The 21,410-nt window shown below is 42.1% G+C and overlaps 1 protein-coding gene across 10 annotated transcripts in view; it reads left to right on the top strand.

The window, feature by feature from the left end:
• Positions 1-21,410, top strand: part of PTPRM (protein tyrosine phosphatase receptor type M) — a 798,079-nt gene that overhangs the window by 701,162 nt on the left and 75,507 nt on the right. For all 10 annotated transcript variants that reach the window (XM_003995022.6, XM_003995023.6, XM_019814995.3 and 7 more), the window contains 2 exons: positions 12,540-12,616; positions 15,363-15,399. In XM_003995022.6, the coding sequence (XP_003995071.1) occupies positions 12,540-12,616; positions 15,363-15,399 (114 nt within the window). The remainder of the gene's footprint in view (positions 1-12,539; positions 12,617-15,362; positions 15,400-21,410) is intronic.

Here is a 21,410-nt window from a genome sequence, read left to right as displayed (position 1 = left end):
CACTGAATGAAGGGTTAGAGCAAGGGGATGTTGCAGACAGGGGGTGCATCACATGAACAGATCTTCCACACGAGGGGACCCCTTGAGTCTGAGGCCCTAAAGGAAGGGCAGGTGGCCGGAGGTGGGCAGGGTGAGAGTGGGGGTCAGGCCAGTGAGGGGTAGAGGGAGATGGAAGCCAGACCTGCAGGGCCTTCTAGGGAAGATTCAGGATTTTAATGTTTGTTATAAAAGCAAAGGGAAACCTCATCAAAGGGTGTTTTGAGGAGAGGGGTGAGGATTGTTCATCAAATTTGCATTTGAGAAATTTAATCTGACTGCAAAGTAAAAAATGAATTTGAAGGGGACCCTGGTTAAGAGATTTTCTCGGTAGCCCAAGTGAGAAGCAATGATAATGTGGACTAGAAAGAAGAGAAATCGAGGGACTCCAGAGAAGTAATTGATCAAATGGAATGGACAGGATGTGGGGTGAGGGAGACAGAGGAGTCAGAGATGTTTCTGTTTCTGACTCACAGGAGGATGGATGGATGGTTGGATGGACAGATGGATGGATGGATGGATGGATGGATGGATGGATGGATGGACAGATGGACAAGTGGAAAGATGGGCCATTTACTCCAGTGGGTTACACTGAAAGGGAAGCACATTTGGCGGGGAGCTCAGGAATAGGCATGATGTTGGCAGTAGCAAGGAAAGTGTATGAATTGAATCTGGGGATCTGGGGATACACTGAGATGCCTGCAAAACATTCAAATGAGATGTCCAGTAGCTAGTTGTATGGACTGCTCTGGAACCCAAAGGAGACGGGTCTGGGCCCAAATATAAACTAGTGAATCTTGGAGCATAGAATGGTGGCTGAAACCACTGGCATGATAAGATTATCTGTGGAGCAAGCAGGGAGGACATGGAGAGCCTAGGACCCAGCCTGGAGGAGCTTCAATAATGGGAAATAGTGAGGCTGAGGCAAGGCTGCCTAACATGTAGAAAGGAGCATTGTCTCCTTTAGAGACAATGAGGGTATCAGGAGCGTCCTGTTGAAGACTCCAGTGCAGTGAAGACTGATGTAGCAACATGAGAATTACTCATGAAATTAGCAAACGGTGCTTTGAATGGAGTGGGCAGGGGGTGAGGAGGCAATGAGTTGAGGACATGACAGGAGGGGCAACAACTCCATGAAGGGGGTCCCTTCTGAGCTTTGGTTCTCATCCTCACTGTGTTCCCCGTGCCCTCTTGCCCCATTTTCCCGGCTCATAGTGGGGTATCTGAGAGAAGAGTGAAACGTGACCCCATCTATTCCACCCAATTCTTTCAACAAGTAACCCAATCTTGATGCTCATGCTGAAGACCACTCTTCCGGGGTTTCGTTCCACAGTAATGTGCTTCTTTCTGCCAGATGAGCCTCTCCCACAGTCGCTTCTGATGAATCCACTCCTGTCATGATCCAGTTTAGGAATAAAGGCAGGTGAAGAGAGGATGGTGGGAACAAGGGGTTAGTTGGATAAGATGGGCCGGCATGGAGAGCCTTTGACATTAACATTTAGATGGATGAGAATCAGGGTGAAACAAATTGACACACCATGTTTAGGAAAGCAGAGAGAAAAATCTAGAAGAATTGGGCAAAAGAAGAGTCAGGGGGGTCCTACCAGGATGCTGAAGATTAAAGACTGAGCATGTCTGATAGAGGGTCTAGGTGAAAACAGGACACGGGCAAGACTAAGTAACACATAAAATCAACAGCAAGAGCAAAGATGCACATTGAGTCACCTACCACTAAACTCGAAGGTTCCTTATTTGTTTGGTGCTCAGAGCTGGCGTGGCCTGAGCGTCCAGGTGGTGGGCACAAGTAGGGACACCAGACTGGCGTACAGGTCACCCAGGGGTAGGGCGCTGAGCCCTTCCCATCCGTCACTGGTCCCTCCTGCATCTTGCACCTTGAAACCAATGCAGCAGCGGTCCTTGGCAAGAGTGTAACCACAGGAGGAGCAAAGCCATTATTTGCAGCCATCAGTTGTAATTAAAGTTAATTTTGAGTCTCCTCTCAGAGGGCAAATGTTACTTAAATCATTGTGATTCTGATTTACCTTAAATATGTCATCAAGATTTAGCAGAAAGAGAGAAGTGGTTGGAGGTGAAATATTATCAATGACACACTCCACTTCCGCTGCTATAGTGATATCTCATTACATACGAGTTACAACTGCAAGGCTATTACCCATATCCATTGTGTTTAAAATGAAAATGTTAAAATATTTGAAGCTACTTAGAAGTGTTTTAAATATAATGCGATGTGACAAAAGGGCATAATTAACCGCTTTTAGGGGCTTAGAATAAAGCATGGAGACCTGCTTTAAATGTCAATTACCCCACCTCTAATGTATGAATACACACATACATAAATGCATGCGTACACACATCCGTAAACACACACATGTATACATAAGCGTATGTACATGGGGAAAAGCACCAGCAGATTATAATTTTTCAGTAATGAGCAGTGGTTTGTTATGCTTTATACCAGGTCTTTATGTGCCTATTTCTTACCCAAAAAAAATTATTTTTGCCCTATTTCTTACGGTAAAGGCTTTTTTGAAAGGAATGAGAGGAATTAACAAGGCCTTTATGCAGACTTTCTCAGAATGTCAGTTTGTTCCCTTTTGTGATGGGCTAACATTGAGTTGTGATTATAATATAAACATTAGTTGGGTTTTGATCATATTCCAGTCATCCATGGCTAAATAGGTACTTTTTTTCCCCAATTAGAAAGGCAATTCATACACATTCAAGAAAAATTACACAGTAACAAAAAGTTGGGAAAATTGCTCAGAACCTCACCCACTAAGTTCAAACCCTACTAATATTTTTATTTTGTTTCCTTCATCTCTTTCTATTCTCTGCCTTGAATTCGTTGGCTTTATTTTTTAAATAAAAATAAGTTTATTGTTTCATTGCTGATTATAAAGACAGTATAGGGGCACCTGGGTGGCTCAGTCAGTTAAGCGTCCAACTTCTGCTCAGGTCATGATCCCACCCTTGTGGGTTCGAGCCCCACGTCAGTCTCTGTGCTGACAGCTCAGAGCCTGGAGCCTGCTTCGTATTCTGTGTCTCCCTCTCTCTCTGCTCCTCCCCTGGTGTCTCTCTCTCTCTCTCTCTCTCTCTCTTTCTCTGTCTCTGTCTCTCTCAAAAATAAATAAACATAAAAAAACTAATAAAAAGACAGTATAAACTGTGTACACAAAGGGGTACACAAAATCATCAAGGTGAAAATAAATATCACTCCAAATTTTCCCACCCTGCAGAAATCCCACGCACCCTTCACTTATCCCACCAAGCGTTTCTGCACACATATGCAATTATTTCATATAAACAGACTCTTACAAGACACGTTGCTTTGTAACCCACTCTACTTCACTCCACAGTCTGTCACAGAGATCTTTCCAGGTAAGGAAATTAAAGCTATAGTAATACTTTTTAATGATTGTATCACATTCCATTGTTTTAGAAGACTGTTGCTTCACAACCCTTTGGGAGCTTCCTGGGTAAATCTGAAACCACTCCCATACACAGAGGGCAGGGAGCGACCACAGAAGAGGAAGGACACTCTAGTATGGTAGCTGGGAGTTTTAACAAGTAAAGGGAACTTACCTCCAAGGCTCGTCTTGGACGGCAGCAAGGCAAGTGGATCCTTGCATCCCTCTGCCAAATCTGAAAGGTTTATGAAGAGGCCTTACTAGTTGCATATACTGAGCAAATGTTCTCAGCACCATATCACTGTCTCAAAGCTATGTCCTTGGAGTAGCCTCTGGGAGCAGGAAAGACAAGCAGAACCCACATTCCGAGTGGGAGATGGGTGAGGAACTTCAAGTGCCCAGGCCCAACTCATGGGTCATCCACTGATCACATCTTTTCAGTGATCTTTCCCAACAGAGACCCTGTTGATATCCCTGAATGGTTTCAACTAGGTGAGGACAGAATGAATTGTGTTTTAGAAAAGCAGCTCACAGCATGAATTCACTAGAGAAGGAAAGTCTGGAGGCAAAAGTGAAATATTGCAGGTAAAATATTATCAAGTCTTGAATTAAATTATCGGCAATAATGATACAAGTGACAGCTCGCTTTTACTTAGTTCTTACTATGTGCCAAACACTTATCAATGCATTACTGATATTAACTCAGTTCTCACAAAAACTCTACATGGTAGACACTATTTTTATTTCCATCTTACAATTAAAGGAACTAAGACACAGAGAGGTTAAATAACTTGTCCGAAGTCACACAACTAGAAAGTGCCAGAATTGGGATTCAAACCCAGGGATTCTGACTCCAAAGCCTGTGATCCTAACCCCCATGCTACACTGCGCAGAAACAAGGATGGAAAACAAAAGTTACTATCCCTGATGAACTTAGATGCAAAAATCCTCAAAAAATATTAACAAATCAAAGTCAGCAATATAGTAGAAGGATAAATACATCATACTCAAGTGAGGTTTATTCCAAGAATGCAAAGATGGCTCCATATCTACAAATCAATCAGTGTGACACCCCCCATTAACAAAATGAAGGATGAAAATCATGTAATCATCTCAAAACATACAGAAAAAGCATTTGACAATATTCAGTGTCCTTTTATGATAAAAACTCTCAACAAAGTGGGTATAGAGGGAACATACCACAACATAATAAAGTCCGGATATGACAAGCCCACAGCTAACATAATGGTGAAAAGCCCACGCCATGGTGAAAAAGTGAAAAATTTTCTTCTAAGATCAGGAACAAAACAAAGATGCCCACCCACTCTTGCCACTTTTATTCAACAAAATATTAACAGTTTAAGCCACAGCAGTTAACAAGAAAAAGAAATAAAAATAAAAGGTATCCAAATTGGAAAGGAAAGAGTAAAATTCTGTTTGTGGATAGCATGATTTCATGTATAGAAAACCCTAAAGATTCCACCAAAAAACACATTAGAATAAATGAACACAATTTTCAGGGTACAAAATCAAAATACAAAAATCTTTAGCACTTCTTTTTTTTTAATGTTTATTCATTTTGAGAGAGAAAATGAACAAGTGAGGGGGGTTGCAAAGACAGAGGGAGACACAGAATCTGAAACAGACTCCAGGCTCTGAGCTGTCAGCACAGAGCTGAACCTAGAGCTCAAACCCATAAGCTGTGAGATCGTGACCTGAGCCAAAGTCGGATGCCTAACCAATTGAGCCACCCACCTGCCCCTTGCATTTCTGTACACAAACAACAAACTCTCAGAAAGAGAAATTAAGAGAACAATCAGATTTATAATTACATTAAAAAGATTAAAATATCTAGGAATAAATGTAACCAAGGAGGAAAAACACCTATACTCTAATACATTGATGAAAGAAATTGAAGACACACATAAATGGAAAGATAGTCCATGCTCATGGATTAGAAGAATTATTATTGTTAAAATGTCCATACTACCCAAAGCAACCTATAGATTCAGTGCAATGCCTATCAAAATTCCAATGGCATTTCTTTACAAAAATAGAACAAATAATTCTAAAATTTGTATGAGACTACAAAAGACCTTGAATAGCCAAAGCAGTCTTGAGAAAGAAAAAGCTAGAGGCATCACACTCCGTGATTTCAAACTACATTACAAAGTGATAGTAATCAAAACAGTATGGTATTGGCATAAAAACAGACATATAGATCAATGAAACAGAATAGGGATCCCAGAAATAAGCCCACATGTATATGGCCAATTAATTTACAACAAAAGAGGCAAGAATATACAATGGGAAAAGAAGAGTCTCTTCAATAAATGGTGTTTATATTTATTAACTTGGCAACCATATGCCAAAGAATGAAAGTAGGCTACTATGTTACACAAGATACAAAAGTTAACTCAAAATGAACTGAAGACCTGAATGTAATACCTGAAACCATTAAACTCCTAGAAGAAAACGTAGGTGCTAAGCTCCTTGACATTGGTCTTGGTGATGATTTTTTGGATCTGACTCTAAAAGCCAAACCAACAAAAGCATAAAAGTAAGCAAATGGGACTACTATCAGAATAAAACTCTTCTGCATGGCAAAGGAAACCATCAACAAAATGAAAAGGCAACCTATTGAATGAGAGAAACTATGAGCAAATCATATATCGGATAAGGGGTTAATATCCAAAACATACAAATAACTCACATAACCCAACAGCAGATAAAACAATCCAATTTAAAAATGGGCAGCAGATGTGAATAAATATTTCTTCTAAAGAAGACATACAGATGGCCAGCAAGCACATGAAAAATGTTCAACATCACTAGTCATCAGAGAAATGCAAATCAAAACCACAATAAGATATCACCCCACACCTGTGAGAATAGCTGTTATCAAAAAGACAAGAAATAGCAAGTGTTGGCAAGCTATGAGAAAGGGGGCCCCTTGTGTCCTGTTGGTAGGAATGTAAGTTAGCAGCCACTATGGAAACATTATGGAACCTGCCTCCTCAAGAAAGTAAAAGTAGAACTACCATATGATCTAGCAATCCCATTACTGGATATTTATCTAAAGAAAAAAAAAAAAAAAACACTAGGGGCACCTGGGTGGCTCAGTCGGTTAAGTGTACAACTTTGGCTCAGGTCGTGATCTCAGTCCATGAGTTCGAGCCCCGCATCGGGCTCTGTGCTGACAGCTCAGAGCCCGGAACCTGCTTCAGATTCTGTGCCTCCCTCTCTCTCTGCCCCTCCCCTGCTCACGCTCTGTCTCTTTCTGTCTCTCAATAATAAATAAACATTACAAAAAAATTAGGGGCTCCTGGGTGGCTCAGTCAGTTGAGCATCTGACTTCTGCTCAAGTCATGATCTCACAGTTCATGGGTTCGAGCCCCACATTGGGCTCTGTGCTGACAGCTCAGAGCCTGGAGCCTGCTTCGGATTCTGTGTCTCCCTCTCTCTGCCCCTCCCCTGCTCATGCTCTTTATCTCTCTCTCTCAAAAATAAATAAACATTAAAAAAAAAAAGAAAACAAAAATGCTAATTTGAAGACATATGCCCTCCTATGTCCTTGCAGCATTATTTACAATGGCTAAGATATGAAAACAACCTAAGTGTCCATCGTGGATAAATAGATAATGATGATGTGAGATAGATTAGATAGAGGATAGATAGATAATGGAATACTATTCAGTCATAAAAAAGAATGAAATCTTGCCATTTGTGACAACATGGGTGGAATTAAAGGATATTATTCCAAGTGAAATAAGTTATACAGAGAAAGACAAATGATGATTTCACTTATATCTGGAATCTAAAAAACAACCAAACAAAGCAGAACAAAGCAAAAATTGACCCATACAGAGAACAAACTCTGAATCACCAGAGGGGAGGAGGTGGGGGGAAAGACAAAATAGGTGAAGGAGATTAATGAGGCATATAGTCTTCAAGTTATAAAATAAATTAAGACTTGGGAATAAAAGGTACAGCCTAAGGACTATAAGCAATAATATTATGATGAGAGATGGTAGCTCGAGTTACTATGACGAGAATGTTGTAATGTATATAAATATCGAATCACTATATTGTACACCTGAAACTAATACAATATTGGGGTTGCTAGAAGGAGGGGGGGGTGGAGGTAGGTGAAGTGGAGGAAGAAGGTCAAGTGATACAAACTTCCAACTATTAAGTAAGCAAGGCCTGGGGATGTAATAATGTAAGCACGATGATTACAGTCAGCAATATTGTCGTATATACATGATAGTGGCCAAAAGAGTAAATCCTAAAGTCTTCATCACGATAAAAAAAAAAAATGTTTAACTTTGTATGGTGCCAGATGTTAACTGGACTTATTGTGGTGGTTGTCTTACAACATATACAAATATCAAATCATTCTGTTGTACACCTGAAACTAGTATGTTATAAGTCAATCATACCTTGATTTAGGAAAATATTTTTTAAATAAAAAGATAAGTTGCTGACTAGATGCCAGGGTACTAAGTTGTAGGAGCTGTTTAGGCATATCTGTCCTGTTTCCAAACCTTTTTTCCTATTTCCTCTTTAAAACTAGTTCAAGCTCATCTTTCCCAAAGATTGGCTGCTTTCAGTGCACAGTTTTCCCCTGCTCTGCTGACCTCCAAACAAGCATCCTGGGCTCTTTGTGGTTCGAATTGCTAAGCAATAACGATGTCACTTTTATTCACATGAGAGGGATAATTCCTTTTTGATGGGAACTGTCCTGTGGTCCATGCACTTGGACACGTACTTCTCACGTGGTCTTCCTAACAATCCTGTGAAGGTAGCCCATCGTCAGCCTCTTCTTACAGATGAAGCGCGGCGAGGTTCAGAATTTATCTAAGTTCATGCTTCAGGGGAGTAGTACATCCAGTATTCACATCAAGGTCTCTGGGCCACCTAAGCTAAACACTACACAATGTCAACATGAAATGGCTTTGGAATAACCAAGGAAAAAACACCCATACCAGGAGAGAAACAAGGATGGTAATGTATAACTCTAAAGCTCAGGTCTTTTCTACCTTACTAGACTCTGTCTCCTGAAATACCAAGTCCTTATAGTCTTGACTCCTTGGCCTTCATGAATAGTTGACCTTTTGTCAGCCACAAATACCATTGGATTTTTCGAACTTTTATACCCAAACAGGTGAATTCTCCAAACGTCTTCCTTTCAACCCAAATGGTAGTTTTCTGGTACTGAGAAAGGCCCTCTCCCAGCTGGTCAGCCTCCAAAACAAAGTAGGGATAGGGGCTCAACCAGTGGTCAGTGGTTATCTCTGTGGATCCCTTTTCTAAGAGCCTCCCATATTTGTCACATGCTGGAAATGTCCTATAGGCATTTCCTCATTGTCATTTGATACTATTTCACCTCAGGAGTGCCCTAGGAGAAGGAATTGAGTTTTCCTAAAAGAATGTTTGCTATATGATAGCCTTCTTAATTGGCTTGTGATTTAAAGTGAATGAGATTTCAAGAAAAGATGGCAGTGAACCTCCATGTACTGACTTGTTTGCCCCTCAACAGTCTATATTTGTTGTTTTCCTAGCCAACTGAGAACTTGATCTAAAAGAGGATGCCTGAGAATCACCGTCTCTTTCACGGAGGCATTTTCAGATATCCAGCAGGAGCTTAGGGAAGGCTCTCCTGACTGGAGGGACGTATCAACTTTCTTCTTTTGCCTTCACTTTCACTGACTCAGTATGAGTGATAGTGAGACCTTACTTCTCATTTTATTGCTGCTGTTGAGGGAAGGTGATTTTCTCATTGGCATGCCAGAAGGCAAAGGATTACTTTGATAAGGGCTGACCCAGTATAGCCAAGAGGGTAATCATGCCATGCCCAGCCTAATCTGGCTGGGCAGAATTCATGTTCTTTTGTTCTTCTCCACAGCCAACTCCTTCGTCTGAGATATTAAGCCCATTCCCACTGCTAAAACATCTCTCTCCCTGCCTTAAGATACACTGACTTATCCATACTTGCACATTTTATCACTGAAAGAAAAAATACCTCCTAAACCTCATTTCAGTAATTCTTAAACCATCTCCTGAGTACACATTAATGTCTGACAGTTGTCCTCTAGCGGCAAGCTCTCGAGGCATGGCCACCACCGCCTTTATTTCATCAGGGAAAAGGAAGAAGCAGGGGAACTCCCAAGGGCTCAAGACTATAAGTCCCACCTTGGGAGGTGCTGTTTCTCAGGACATCCGGGCTTAGAGTGGAACTTGGAGACATATTCTACAAGGGAGGGGTGGAGAAGGTGGACTCCCCCTTTTTTAAAAAATATGGTAAAATACACATGACATGAAATTTACCATATTAACCATTTGTAAGTGTCCAGTTCAGTGGCACTGAGTTCATTCACATTGTTATGCAACCGTCACCACCCATTGCCAGAACTTTTTCATCTTCCCAAACTGCAAGTCTATACCTACTCAACACTAACTCCCTACTCCCCACCTCCTTGCACCCCCTGGCAATCACCGTTATTTCTTTCTCTATGAATTTGACTATGTTAAATATCTAATATAAGTGGAATCATGTAGTATTTACCCTTTTGTGTTGGGCGTATTTCACATAGCATAATACCCTCAAGGTGGACTCTTTTATTTTATTTTATTTTTAATTTTTATTTATTTTTGAGAGAGAGACAGACAGACAGAATGCAAGCAGGGGAGGGGCAGAGAGAGAGGGAGACACAGAATCTGAAGCAGGCTCCAGGCTCTGAGCTGTCAGCACAGAGCCCGATGCGGGGCTCGAACTCACAAATTGTGAGACCATGACCTGAGCCGAAGTCGGACACGTAACCGACTGAGCCACCCAGGTGCCCCTGGACTCTTTTAGTTTTAAATAGTGAAATATATGTACAGAACAGGGCATACAGCATCCAAATACAGTTTAATAGGTGGTTGTAAAGCAAACATTCAGGACCATTCTAGTACTCCAGACAGCCCCCGTGAACCTCGCCTGACCACAACTTGCCCCTTCTTCCATTGAGGCAGTGACCATCAAGACACGGTATTCATTAGCAAGGTGAAGAGTTCCATGCGTTATGCTCACCTGCTGTGTGTTAGGCCCACTGCATGTGGTTGTGCATTGCAGACAGTGCTGTGAAGAGGGGCCCCGGGGCTCGGCACTGTGGCCTCGGGGAAAGGTGCTCATAGGGTTATTCGGAATGAATACCATGAGGTCTCTGACCCCTAAAGGTCATAACCTAGTAGAATCAACTTTCGAATGAAGAAAGGATACTACCATGCACATAAAGAGAAATAAAAACAATCTCAGTCTGCCTAGGAAATACGCTGTACATATGTCTTGTGGGTTCCCCATCAGGAGGAGAGTAAAACGATTAAATCTAGAGAAATAGCTGCCAAGTTAAAAATAAAATAAAATAAAATAAAAAAGAGTGAGGGAGGGAGGGAAGGAGGGAGGTAACCAACCGAACAGTAGGAGATGATGGGGAAACTCTTTATTTCAAAGGCTCTGTTTATGGGAGATGAGAGTGCAGTCTTATCAGAGATTGAAGTCCCCATGTAGAACATTCCAGAACAATTTGAGAGGCCCAGGGGTGATAAATCACAGGGAATGGGCGGCATTCATCCTCAGATTCTAAGAGAAATAAAGTGTGAAAGAGGGGCGATTCTGACAAGGAGATACAATAGATCCTAAGACAGTGCTGCTTCTGAAGATTGGGAGGCTCTAATGTGATGCCTGCCTTTTTAAAAAAACTGCCCAGGGAAAATCAAGCAGTACGGGGAGGCAGACCTAATCTCCCTTCAGAGGAGCTGACTTAAAGCCTGATGTGTGTAGAACAGCCATGATTCAGGTCTATTGGAGCATCTTTCATTCGGGAGGCTCAAATGGCTTTACTGCCTGAATTACTTACAGCCCTGCTGTAGCTGTGTGTGAGCACTGGCTCTCCTAATGCAAAAGCCGGGACAATCCACACATACCCAGCACCCCAATGACTCGCCTCCCCCATTGCCACCTGCAGAAATATGGATGGGGACCTCTGGTTTAAGCAAAATGTACTCTGAGAAATTGGATCTTAGAGCAGGTCACCATGAGGGAAACTTGGCCTGCATGTGGGTCCATTTCTGGGTTGTTACCATCTGTGTGGGCATCAGCGGTACAGATCGTGAGAACCGTCTGCATGTCTGTTCCACAGCACATGATAAGGGCAACAACTGACATTTATCCATCACTTACTATATACCAGGTGGTTTTCTAATCTTCTTTTCTATTTTGTTTTAATGGTCACAATGATCCCGTGAGGCAGGCACTGTTAATCCCCATTCTACAGATGAGAAAACTAAACCACAGGGAGAGCTAGTACCTTGTCCCAAATCACAAGTGGAGATTCTGACCCACATGCCTGACTCTGGACCTCACACACATGGTGCAGAGAGCGGTGTAGGGAATTCAGGGACAACAACTGAGGTTACGTCCATGTTCGCACCTCCAGAGGGCTGGGCCGTGGTTTATAGCCATCATTTGTCAAGGTGGGGGCCATAGGAAGCCTTCAAAATCTCAGGGTTAGTATGTGATTTAGTGAACTTGCTCTACGTTCAGTCCAAGAAATAATTCTGTTGTGATTCATAGGACTCCATGTAGAAGTTTCAACCCTCTACCCACGCAGCACGTCTGTAAATGGTCAAAGAATAACTTCACGATATTTGCTGCAAAATGCAAATAATTATAAATCCTTCCTAGCTTCAAGAGCAAAATAGGAAGTGTAATAGGTGTGTAGTGTTTAATTCTTTGTTTATCGGTAAAGCAGCATGGATGTGAATGATCTCTATGTAATGTGCTTGCATTCTGGGGCTCTAAGCAGCCCAACAGATTGCTTTTAATTCATTGTTTGCTTGGGGCACCTGGGTGGCTCAGTCATTTAAGCATCCAACTTTGGCTCAGGTCATGATCTCACAGTTCATGTGTTCGAGCCTGCCAGCTAAGGATCCTGTGTCTCCCTCTCTGTCTGCCCTTCCCCTGGTCATGCAGGGAGGTTTTTTTTCATTAAAACATTTAAAAAAAATCATTGTTTTATTTTCCCTTTGCAGATGATCATTCGCGGGTGAGACTACAGACCATAGAAGGAGATACCAACTCCGACTACATCAATGGAAATTATATCGATGTATGTATTTTGAAACCGTCAGTAAACCCAACTGTTCTGCCACATTCCACATCGTGTGTCTGCCATGGTACTGGTGGGCACTCACTGCTCCAAATCCAGAAACAAACACATTAACGTTACTTCACAGCCTGCAGAACTTTACGGTGGAGACATGGCCTCTCCTGTTCTCAAGTCGGCCTACTGGCTGCTGAACTCCTCTGTGACATTCTGTGTCTTCCGTGCTGCTGTGGACCAAGGATAGCGTTTCCATGTTTTTGTCAACAACTTAGATTATTTGACACTTTAAAAGAAATCCGTTTACATATTAATAAGATAAAACTCTCTTAATTCCTAATTCGATGATTTGCGATCTCTCGTCATTACTGCACTTTTAAGTTGCCTTCAAAGTAGTCTGCAGCTGTTTAACCAGGACATCGAATGCACACAAGACATGTCATTAAATATGTAGGCTGTTTAATTATTGAAGACTGCTTCTTTGTTCATCCTGCATCATGTTAACTTAATGTCTTACATTAGAATAAATTCCTGAGGAGACAGCATGTTTTCAGTTGAAAGAATGCATGAACTCAAAAGTAGCCTGAAAATGAAGGGAAAGTCACTGTTGCCTTCAAGGCTCAGGTTCACGTGAAACAGACCTTTGCTGCCTTGCAGTTCCCAGGGCACGCTGTGCTTGCCTTGGCCATCACACTGCCTTCTAGTCCATTAGTACTTCCACGGACAGGCTTTACCCATACACGTGAGTTCTTTCATCTTCTTACTTGAGTATAATTCAGATGCTACTAAAAGTACTAGCATCACAATCTCTAAGAGTTACCTAAAAAATAAACATAAGGAGGTTATTTATAGTACTGCTTGGAAAGGTTGTGACACTTTGGTGATGGATCTGAGGGTAGGGCCTACAGGAGGACTGTCTGAAGAGTAATTCGTATCCCATTCCTCGAATGAAGCCCCCTACACTGCTACATTGGATGATGGTCCAGAACACACACGGCCCAAGTTAGATATCTTTTTCTGTTAAAGCCGAGTTCCTTCCTAAAATACATTGCACTTATTCCTTTATCCAGTAGATGTTTAGTGAGTCCCTTGTGGGAGAATTCAGAGGTGGCCAAGACCTGTTGCCTTCCCCCCCAAGACCTCAGAGTTTAGAAGCTGACGTAAGAAATGTCTTCTCTATAACACTCCTTCCCTTGGGAGATTCCAAGGGAATCCTGTTCATGCTCCAGTCCCAGCTCCTAGAGCCCCTGGGGGCTCTTGAGCACAGGGGCTGTATCCTATGCATCTTGTACCCCCTGCGCCTGGCACAGCCCTGAAACTCTGTAAGCACTTAATAAGTGTTTGATGAATCACTGCCTGAAGGAGTAAATGTAATCAGATTAGGTTTTGTGGCAGAAGTGATTTTAACTTAGCTTTAAAGAATGGGCAGGTAGAGCTACAGAGGAGGGAAGACATAAAAGTAATGAAAATACCAGATTAATTAGTTTTAATTTTAACAGAGAAAAGAGTCAATATTCAGGGCCCTTTTATTCACTTAGTCAATAAGATTTTATTGAGCCACGTGTTGTATTATATGTCAGTTGCTGTTGTACGTATTAGAGTGTTAACTGTGTGTGATTCAGACCACAAACAAAAACAATGGACTGAGAAATGACCACTGTGTTTAGCAACATAGGTCATTCGTGGACTGTGTGGATTATTTCTGTTTCATAGATGAGCTCCTCCTATCTCCTAGCGCCTTGCTAGAACGGACATATGGAGCCGCACATCAGACAGGGTCTTGCTTTGTGAAACTTATCAGCTGGCAAGACATGAGTGATTATCCTCATAATCCTATTTAATATCTGTCGAGAGTCTATACCCACAGCAGGTCAGTTGTATAAAAGAATGTGTTTGCTTTTGCTGTTCATTATCAATGACTTGTTTTAAAAGCAAAAAAAAAAAAAAAAAAATCTACCAGATACCCATTGAAATGGTCTGAGAAATCTGTATTTCCTCTCCAAGTTTCTCCTGTTTCCCATCTGGCTTCAGGCACACTATATTAGGTAATCTCGGGGAACAGAAATGGAAAATATTAAGGTCCGTGGCGATATTATGTTACCTGTGTGTAATTTTCTTTAAATTGGTTTTATCTTCCCCAGATATTGATCCTGTGACGTTCTTTGTTCCCTTCTGTATTTGGTCTCAATTTTCATCTTTACCCCTCCTCACAGGGTCACGATAAAAGGAAGGGGCCTTGCAGAATTTCTGCCTCGTTGCATTTCTGGCCCTTGCCACGGCAGCGTGTCATGGCATTAGCAGTGTTTAAGAATGATGTTCAGTATGACTATTGATGTAGCTGCCTATACCGGTAGAACAGGATGTGTGTTAAAGCCTTGGCATGTTGCCAATAGCATCCCGAACACACATGAAATCCTAGTGCACATTCCCAGCCTGTTTGCAATCTAATAAGAGTCGTGGTCGTGTTATTTCAGAGAATCCATAAGTTGTTAGTGTTGATTGCTCACCCATCGTCTCATAGCCGGCGTCTGATTACGTTACTCCCACCCCATGTGTGAGCCACAGAACTGTTAGCTTTGATCCCCCTTTGCTTTTTACGAGGCACTAAGCGGTACTGGGTCTGGCCATTTCACTTTCAGCTGGTGCGGTTGTTGGTATTTGTATGTGCATTCATTTTGGCAAACTTAGTGGGCGACTTCTGTGCCGCTTACCGTTTTAAGGTTGTCAAATATTCTTTCTCATTTATTTTTAGGGTTATCATCGACCCAATCATTATATCGCTACCCAAGGTAAGTCTGCTAGAGCCTTGATGCCTTTCTTTGGTTGTTTGTCTACTCTCTGTCATTTCGTCCCTATGTCATGCCCCAGAATGATATTCCCCACTGCTCTAGCCCCATTTATTGCAGTTCTAGTCATCAACACATACACCCTTGTTTTCCCATCAGAATGTGATCATTTAGTTAGAACCTGATGTTGTGATCTTTAGAAGTGTATTCATCAATTCATTATTGGATTAATTCTGTCTGCCTTCAGAGTGAATCTGACATCTTCATAACTAGGCATATAGATAATCACTAAATAAATCTGTGCTGAGTACAGTCTATACAAAGACCTGTGCCAATTGCTGCCGGGAGTGCAAGCTGAATTCATCAATTACTGTCTCTCACATCGGTTGTGGTTTGATGGGGAAGGTACGGGGTGACCTGTACATTATGACAAGCAACACCAGTTAGAAATTTATGCGAGAGGGGCAGAGAAAATGTTAGGGAAACTTGGAGAAGAAAGAAGTTACTTTCAGATGGGATGATCCATAAACTTCTTTGTGGTAAAGGTGAGTTTGGGAGGAAAACTTCTAAATGGCCGAGACATCATGAGCAAAGATCTGAAAGTAGGAAATCAGTATTCCCAGGTGAAAAGCACTGGGTGGATCACTTTGGCTAAAGGAAACAAGAAGAAACCTAGAGGAAAATGTTGGAGAAGCTCATGGCAAGAGCTTTTGTGATGTCTTTCCAGGACACTGACTATGGAGAATGAGGATTGTGAGAGAGCTGAGGTTGTTGGGAACGAGGCATCATAAGGGATGAGTTATTGCATCTGTTGAATGAACTGAAGAAAAGCCGAGAATCAGGAAGGACCCAGTTAGGGTTGAGAGCGTGCATTCTCTTCATTTTGTTATTTTATCATTGTTTCCAGTATTGCATCATATCCCAGAAACAGGAGCCGGGAAATCACAAGGGTATGACTTGCCAATGGTCAGGGATTGGCAGGTGGTGCCCAACAGAATATCAAGGATCAAGAGAATAAAGGATGGCAAGAACATTGTGGAAAGTCTAGGTTTGGAGGCAGGAGAGTTGGAGGTGTCTGATGGACCATGAGGAGAGAGAAGTAGCTAAAGACTGAGGTCAGGTTCAGTTAATGAGCCCTAGGTTGTAGCCAGTGAGCAGAATTCCAACACTTAGGGCAACACTATCCAGCATAACTTTCTGTAATGGTGGAAACCTTCTGTATTTGTGCTGGTCTATATGGTAGCAGCTAATAGACACTCTAAAATTATCTACTGCTGGAAATCTGTATCTGCACTGGTCAATATGGTAGCCACTAATACATACTCAAAAAGTATCTACTATGAATGAAGAACCGAATTTCAGATTTTAATATGGATTTAAATGGCTTCATTTGGCTATTCCCTACTGGCTGTTTTGGACAGCAGGGCTCTGGTTTAGAAAAGCTCCAAGTATGGCTGAAATGGAGCCACTGTGGGACCTTGTCCTAATCCCGACAGCCTTGGCCAGTACCTGGGTGGCACCATACATAGAGTCCGCAGTCTCATGTCACCATTTTCGATTCTATGCCTGGGTCTAGGTGACCTACTTAACCTTCAATATGTTTCCTTACCTGAAATGAAGTCAGTAATGGCTCCTTCCAAGGTCACTTGGCTAGTCAGAAGAAAGGTCACATGGGGAGTGGCCAGCTTGAACTGGCAAGAGACAGACCTTTACATGGGAATTGCTAAGGAGTTGCAATACCTAGCACAAACTCCCACCTGATGGGACAGAACAAGAACGTGTGTCCAGGGGCTCTGAGTCCAGTCCTGGTTGCCTTCTGTATACCCTGCTGCTTTTAAGCTGAGTCCATTGATGCTTTTAGAGGAACCCTTTGTTAGTTCCTTAAATCCCTACTAATGGATTCCAGAATATTCCAAAGTAAGGATCGTAACAGATCTGATCTAGTCAACGTGCTGATAACTTGGAACTAACAGTGTTTATAAATATATGCAAAAATTTGATCATAAAATATACAAAATACTACTGAGTTCTTGATTCTCAGCCCACGTTTCTATAAATAACGTGAATGTAAAGTTAAATCTTATTTGAATTTTCAAAGTCAAGGACCTCAACATTAATGTTACTCAACAGCTAGCCAAAGTAGAGATTGAAACCCCCAAAGTCCTACATGTGGCCCCTCACCTGGCATTCCTTTGCTCTTCCTCTCTGCCCCTCTCTCTCTCTGAGGGAGATCATTCTTGCAGAAAACTACCATTAGAGAAGCCACTTTCTGGTACCTTCGGAATTAGTTGGAATCATACTTAATTGCTCAGTAGCCCTCTTCAGGAGCATTCAGCCCATCAAGTGTTAATGAGTAAATATATTTGCTGGCAGCTAAGAAATGGCAAATGTAATCGCTTTGCAGTAGACCACCCAAGTGCCCTTAATGGAGAAGGATGCTATATGATGCCCTGTTTACCAGAGCATGGCACCTTTGCCAGTGCGGGGTGATCTACAGATTACACTTTGAAAACTGGCAATACTTACATCATTGCTGTTGGCTCAGGGCGAGGGGCAGAAATGAGCAAATGTTTTTAGTCTAACATTCAATCAAGACAGTACGCATCATATTAAGAGTAATGTATTCAGACCATGATGTTTAGGTTAGAAAGTTAGAGGCTTTCTTCTAGTATATTACACAAACATAATGTAACTGATAGCCTCAGATTGCCAGTAATAAAGATTTCTGATCCTCTGCAGTAATTGGCAAGGACAGTTAGAACATGCCTATGGATCGCCTTCATAAAAAAAGAAAGAAAGAAAGAAAGAAAGAAAGAAAGAAAGAAAGAGAGAGAGAGAGAGAGAGAGAGAGAGAGAGAAAGAAAGAAAGAAAGGCCCACAAGCGTCTGATTCTAAGAATCCAACAAAATGGATGATAAAGTCTAACAAGCAGATGCAATTTTAAAAACTCTCCTTGTTCTTTTTTTTCCTATTGTGTGCTGATATAATTCTTTAAAACCTGTTCATAGCAGGAACCCATGAAACTACATGAATGTTCCAATTTAGCGACAACCAGTTTTATTCCCATGAGTTTAAAATATGTAGATTTTCACCAAGTCCCTTCAGTCTAGAAGACATGTCATGAATTTATCTCTTCGATCTCTTCCTCCCCTGCTTCCACTTTATTGATTTTTGTACCAGTAACTGACTTTGACCTTTGATGATAACGGTATTGTTTCTGCAAAGTGAAGGGACCACAAAAAAGCCAGATCTGTGGCTTTTTTCAGTATGTCCTTCCTGTCCCCACTCTGTTTAATTGTTTTCCATCTGCTACTAATATATTAATGACCCAGTATTGACTTCATCAGATCTGCCTGACAATCCATTAATATAATTGTAACATTCAGGATCTATGGTTTGGCATACCAGGAATCAGAAGAGTAAGTCATGTCTGTTACTGTATGTCTGTACTCAAGGCCAAGGCAGAGTTGGGATTTCAAAAGCAGGGTTGTCAGTGAGGGGCAGATGAGCACACGGGTGGGTAGGATTACCCAGAACTGATCATATTTCACTATCAAAGGATACCCCATGGAGACCACAGTGTGGGCCATGAGCTGGAGGAAGCTTTACACATTTAGAATTGCTCCTGCAAAACGATTCAGGAGAACACCTGCCAGCTATGTGGTATGCAAATGAGGGAGGCCTGGAGAAGTATCTTTTTATTATTGTTTGGTTTTATTTTTAAATTTTTTTTCATGTTTATTTATTTTTGAGAGAGAGAGAGAGAGTGCGCGCAATCAAGGGAGGGGCAGAAAGAGACGCAGACACGGAATCTGAGGCAGGCTTCAGGCTCTGGGCTGTCAGCACAGAGCCTGACACGGGGCTCGAACTCACAAACCATGAGATCATGACCTGAGCCGAAGTCAGACGCTTAACCAGTTGAGCCACCCAGGCACCCCTGGTTTTATTTTTAAAACTGACTTCAAGACTCTTGCTTTAGAAACTCAGGAAAGATGGTGTCAGGTAGTTGGGGAAGGAAATGCTGTCAGTCTGTGATGGATATGGCCTGTCCCTCTTCCTCACTACCCGGCTCTTCTGTGGGCTGGAGGTGTACCCAAATATCAGAGGATCCTGCCAGAGGAACCTGCCTGTAATTCTTCAGGGGAGCCGACAGGCATCATGAAATCTGGGGAGCACCTCCTAGTCATGTGGTGGTGCACTAGCACTTGGCTGGGATTTCTGGGAGCCAGAGAAAGGAGAAAGGGCATCAGTGGGGTGAGTGGGGGAGGCAGGTCTTCAGTCATACTTGAAGAAGTTTCCTTTGTCAGAGGAAGAGGACAGGATGAACAGGTAGGCTACCAAGGTCAGGGAGGAGCATGGAGCCCTGGCAGAGGGCACGAGGGAGACCTGACCGTGGATAGAAAGGGTCTTCACCTCCATGGCATCTTGGGTCTCCTTGGTCGCTTCTTGAAATGGATCTTCTCTCAGGAAGAACTCCCACATACACACAATTTTACATAGACATGCAGGTGTTCACAAACCATTAAATCCAGCCTGAAAAAAATCCGTACGCCCGAGATTTTAAAAAAAGCCCTGAGTTACAAGCGTAAGAAAGAATGACAAGTAAGGTGAGGACATTGGTTAAAAGGCTGTGAATGAGGAGTATTATGTAATGAAATGAAGGGCAGAGAAAGGAAAGGAAGGATGTTTCTGAGCCACGTGGGGGTGAAAGCAGTGCTTTAAGATTAGTTAGTATGGAATTAGCCTGCAGAGAAAACTGGAAACAAAGGGAACAGTTAGGGGTAGAAACAAATGACTCAGACAACAATAAGGGCCGTGTTGCAAGTGTAGCTTTTATTTTAGTCAACAGTCTAAGTTGCATACAACTAAAACATCTTTTCTAATATCACATATATTGTAGTGTCAAAACTGTTGACTTTTAAGTGTGTTCCTTCTCATTTAATAAAAAGTGATAAATACATATCAGTAGTTTTGCTTCATGTAATACAGTTAGAAACTCAGCATTTTCATTTGTCCTTTCATTCGATAAATATTAAGTGCCTATTAAGTATAGGCTTTGTGGTATAACTAATTTTCTATCCTCTAATTTGGGTATTACTCGTCTCATTTCACAAATAGAGGAAAGAGGGCCCTGGGGAGAAGCAGGGGTTGAAAACAGAACTCACGTGTAGTTGAGTGCCTGCAGTGAGCCCACAAGGGTCCTGGCTGTTTTTCCTCCCTTTCGAACTGCATAATACCGTGTGATTCTTGCCCTCAAGAAGAGGCTCAGGGCTTGTGCTCTTTCTCACGTACTGAAGCTCACCCCTCATAATCGAGAACCTTCCTTCCAAGTTATGATGCTCCCCCTCCCCCAAAAAAGTAAATTTCCTATGATACAGTCATATCTGAAAATATCTCTTCATTAAAACTGTCTTCTTAGATGTCCTGAAATAGGACACTGAGAGTCCAGAGTCTCCCTGTTCCCCAGCAGGCCTCTGGGCACCTGTTTGAAGACCCACTAGCCCAGGAGCTAACACTGATGGTGAGAGAAAGAGACTCTACGTGGCAGCAAGATCAAGGCTGAGATCAGAGCTCCAGTGGGGTAGCCAAGCCTGTCAAATTAGCACAATCCCGGACAAAATAAATGATAAACTGGGGGGTCAAGGCACCTATACTCAAGAAGAGTATAATGCATGGATTTTAACAACCTGAAGTTAGCACATCTTTTGTTCACAGAGACTCTGGATGCTCAGTGTCATATTTCAGGATGCCAGTCACACTGGCATAGACCACAAGAACTGATACAGAAAACCAGTTACCGGATAGTTATTTACTATGAGAGATACCACTGTCCATCAGACAGAACTGTGTCGCAGGCCAGCTAAAGAGGAAGATGCCTTGGCAGAAGGTTACCTCGTGTCCTGGCATCAGAAGAAGGGCCGCAGAGTTCATTTGTTGATTCAACAGGCACATACCACTGCCTGGAGAGCTGGCACCAAGCAGATGCCCAGTGAGAATACAAGAATGAGTGAGTG

This window comes from Felis catus, chromosome D3, assembly GCF_018350175.1.
Source record: "Felis catus isolate Fca126 chromosome D3, F.catus_Fca126_mat1.0, whole genome shotgun sequence".
NCBI classification, from domain to species: domain Eukaryota; kingdom Metazoa; phylum Chordata; class Mammalia; order Carnivora; family Felidae; genus Felis; species Felis catus.
This window is presented reverse-complemented; position numbering and strand designations above follow the sequence as displayed.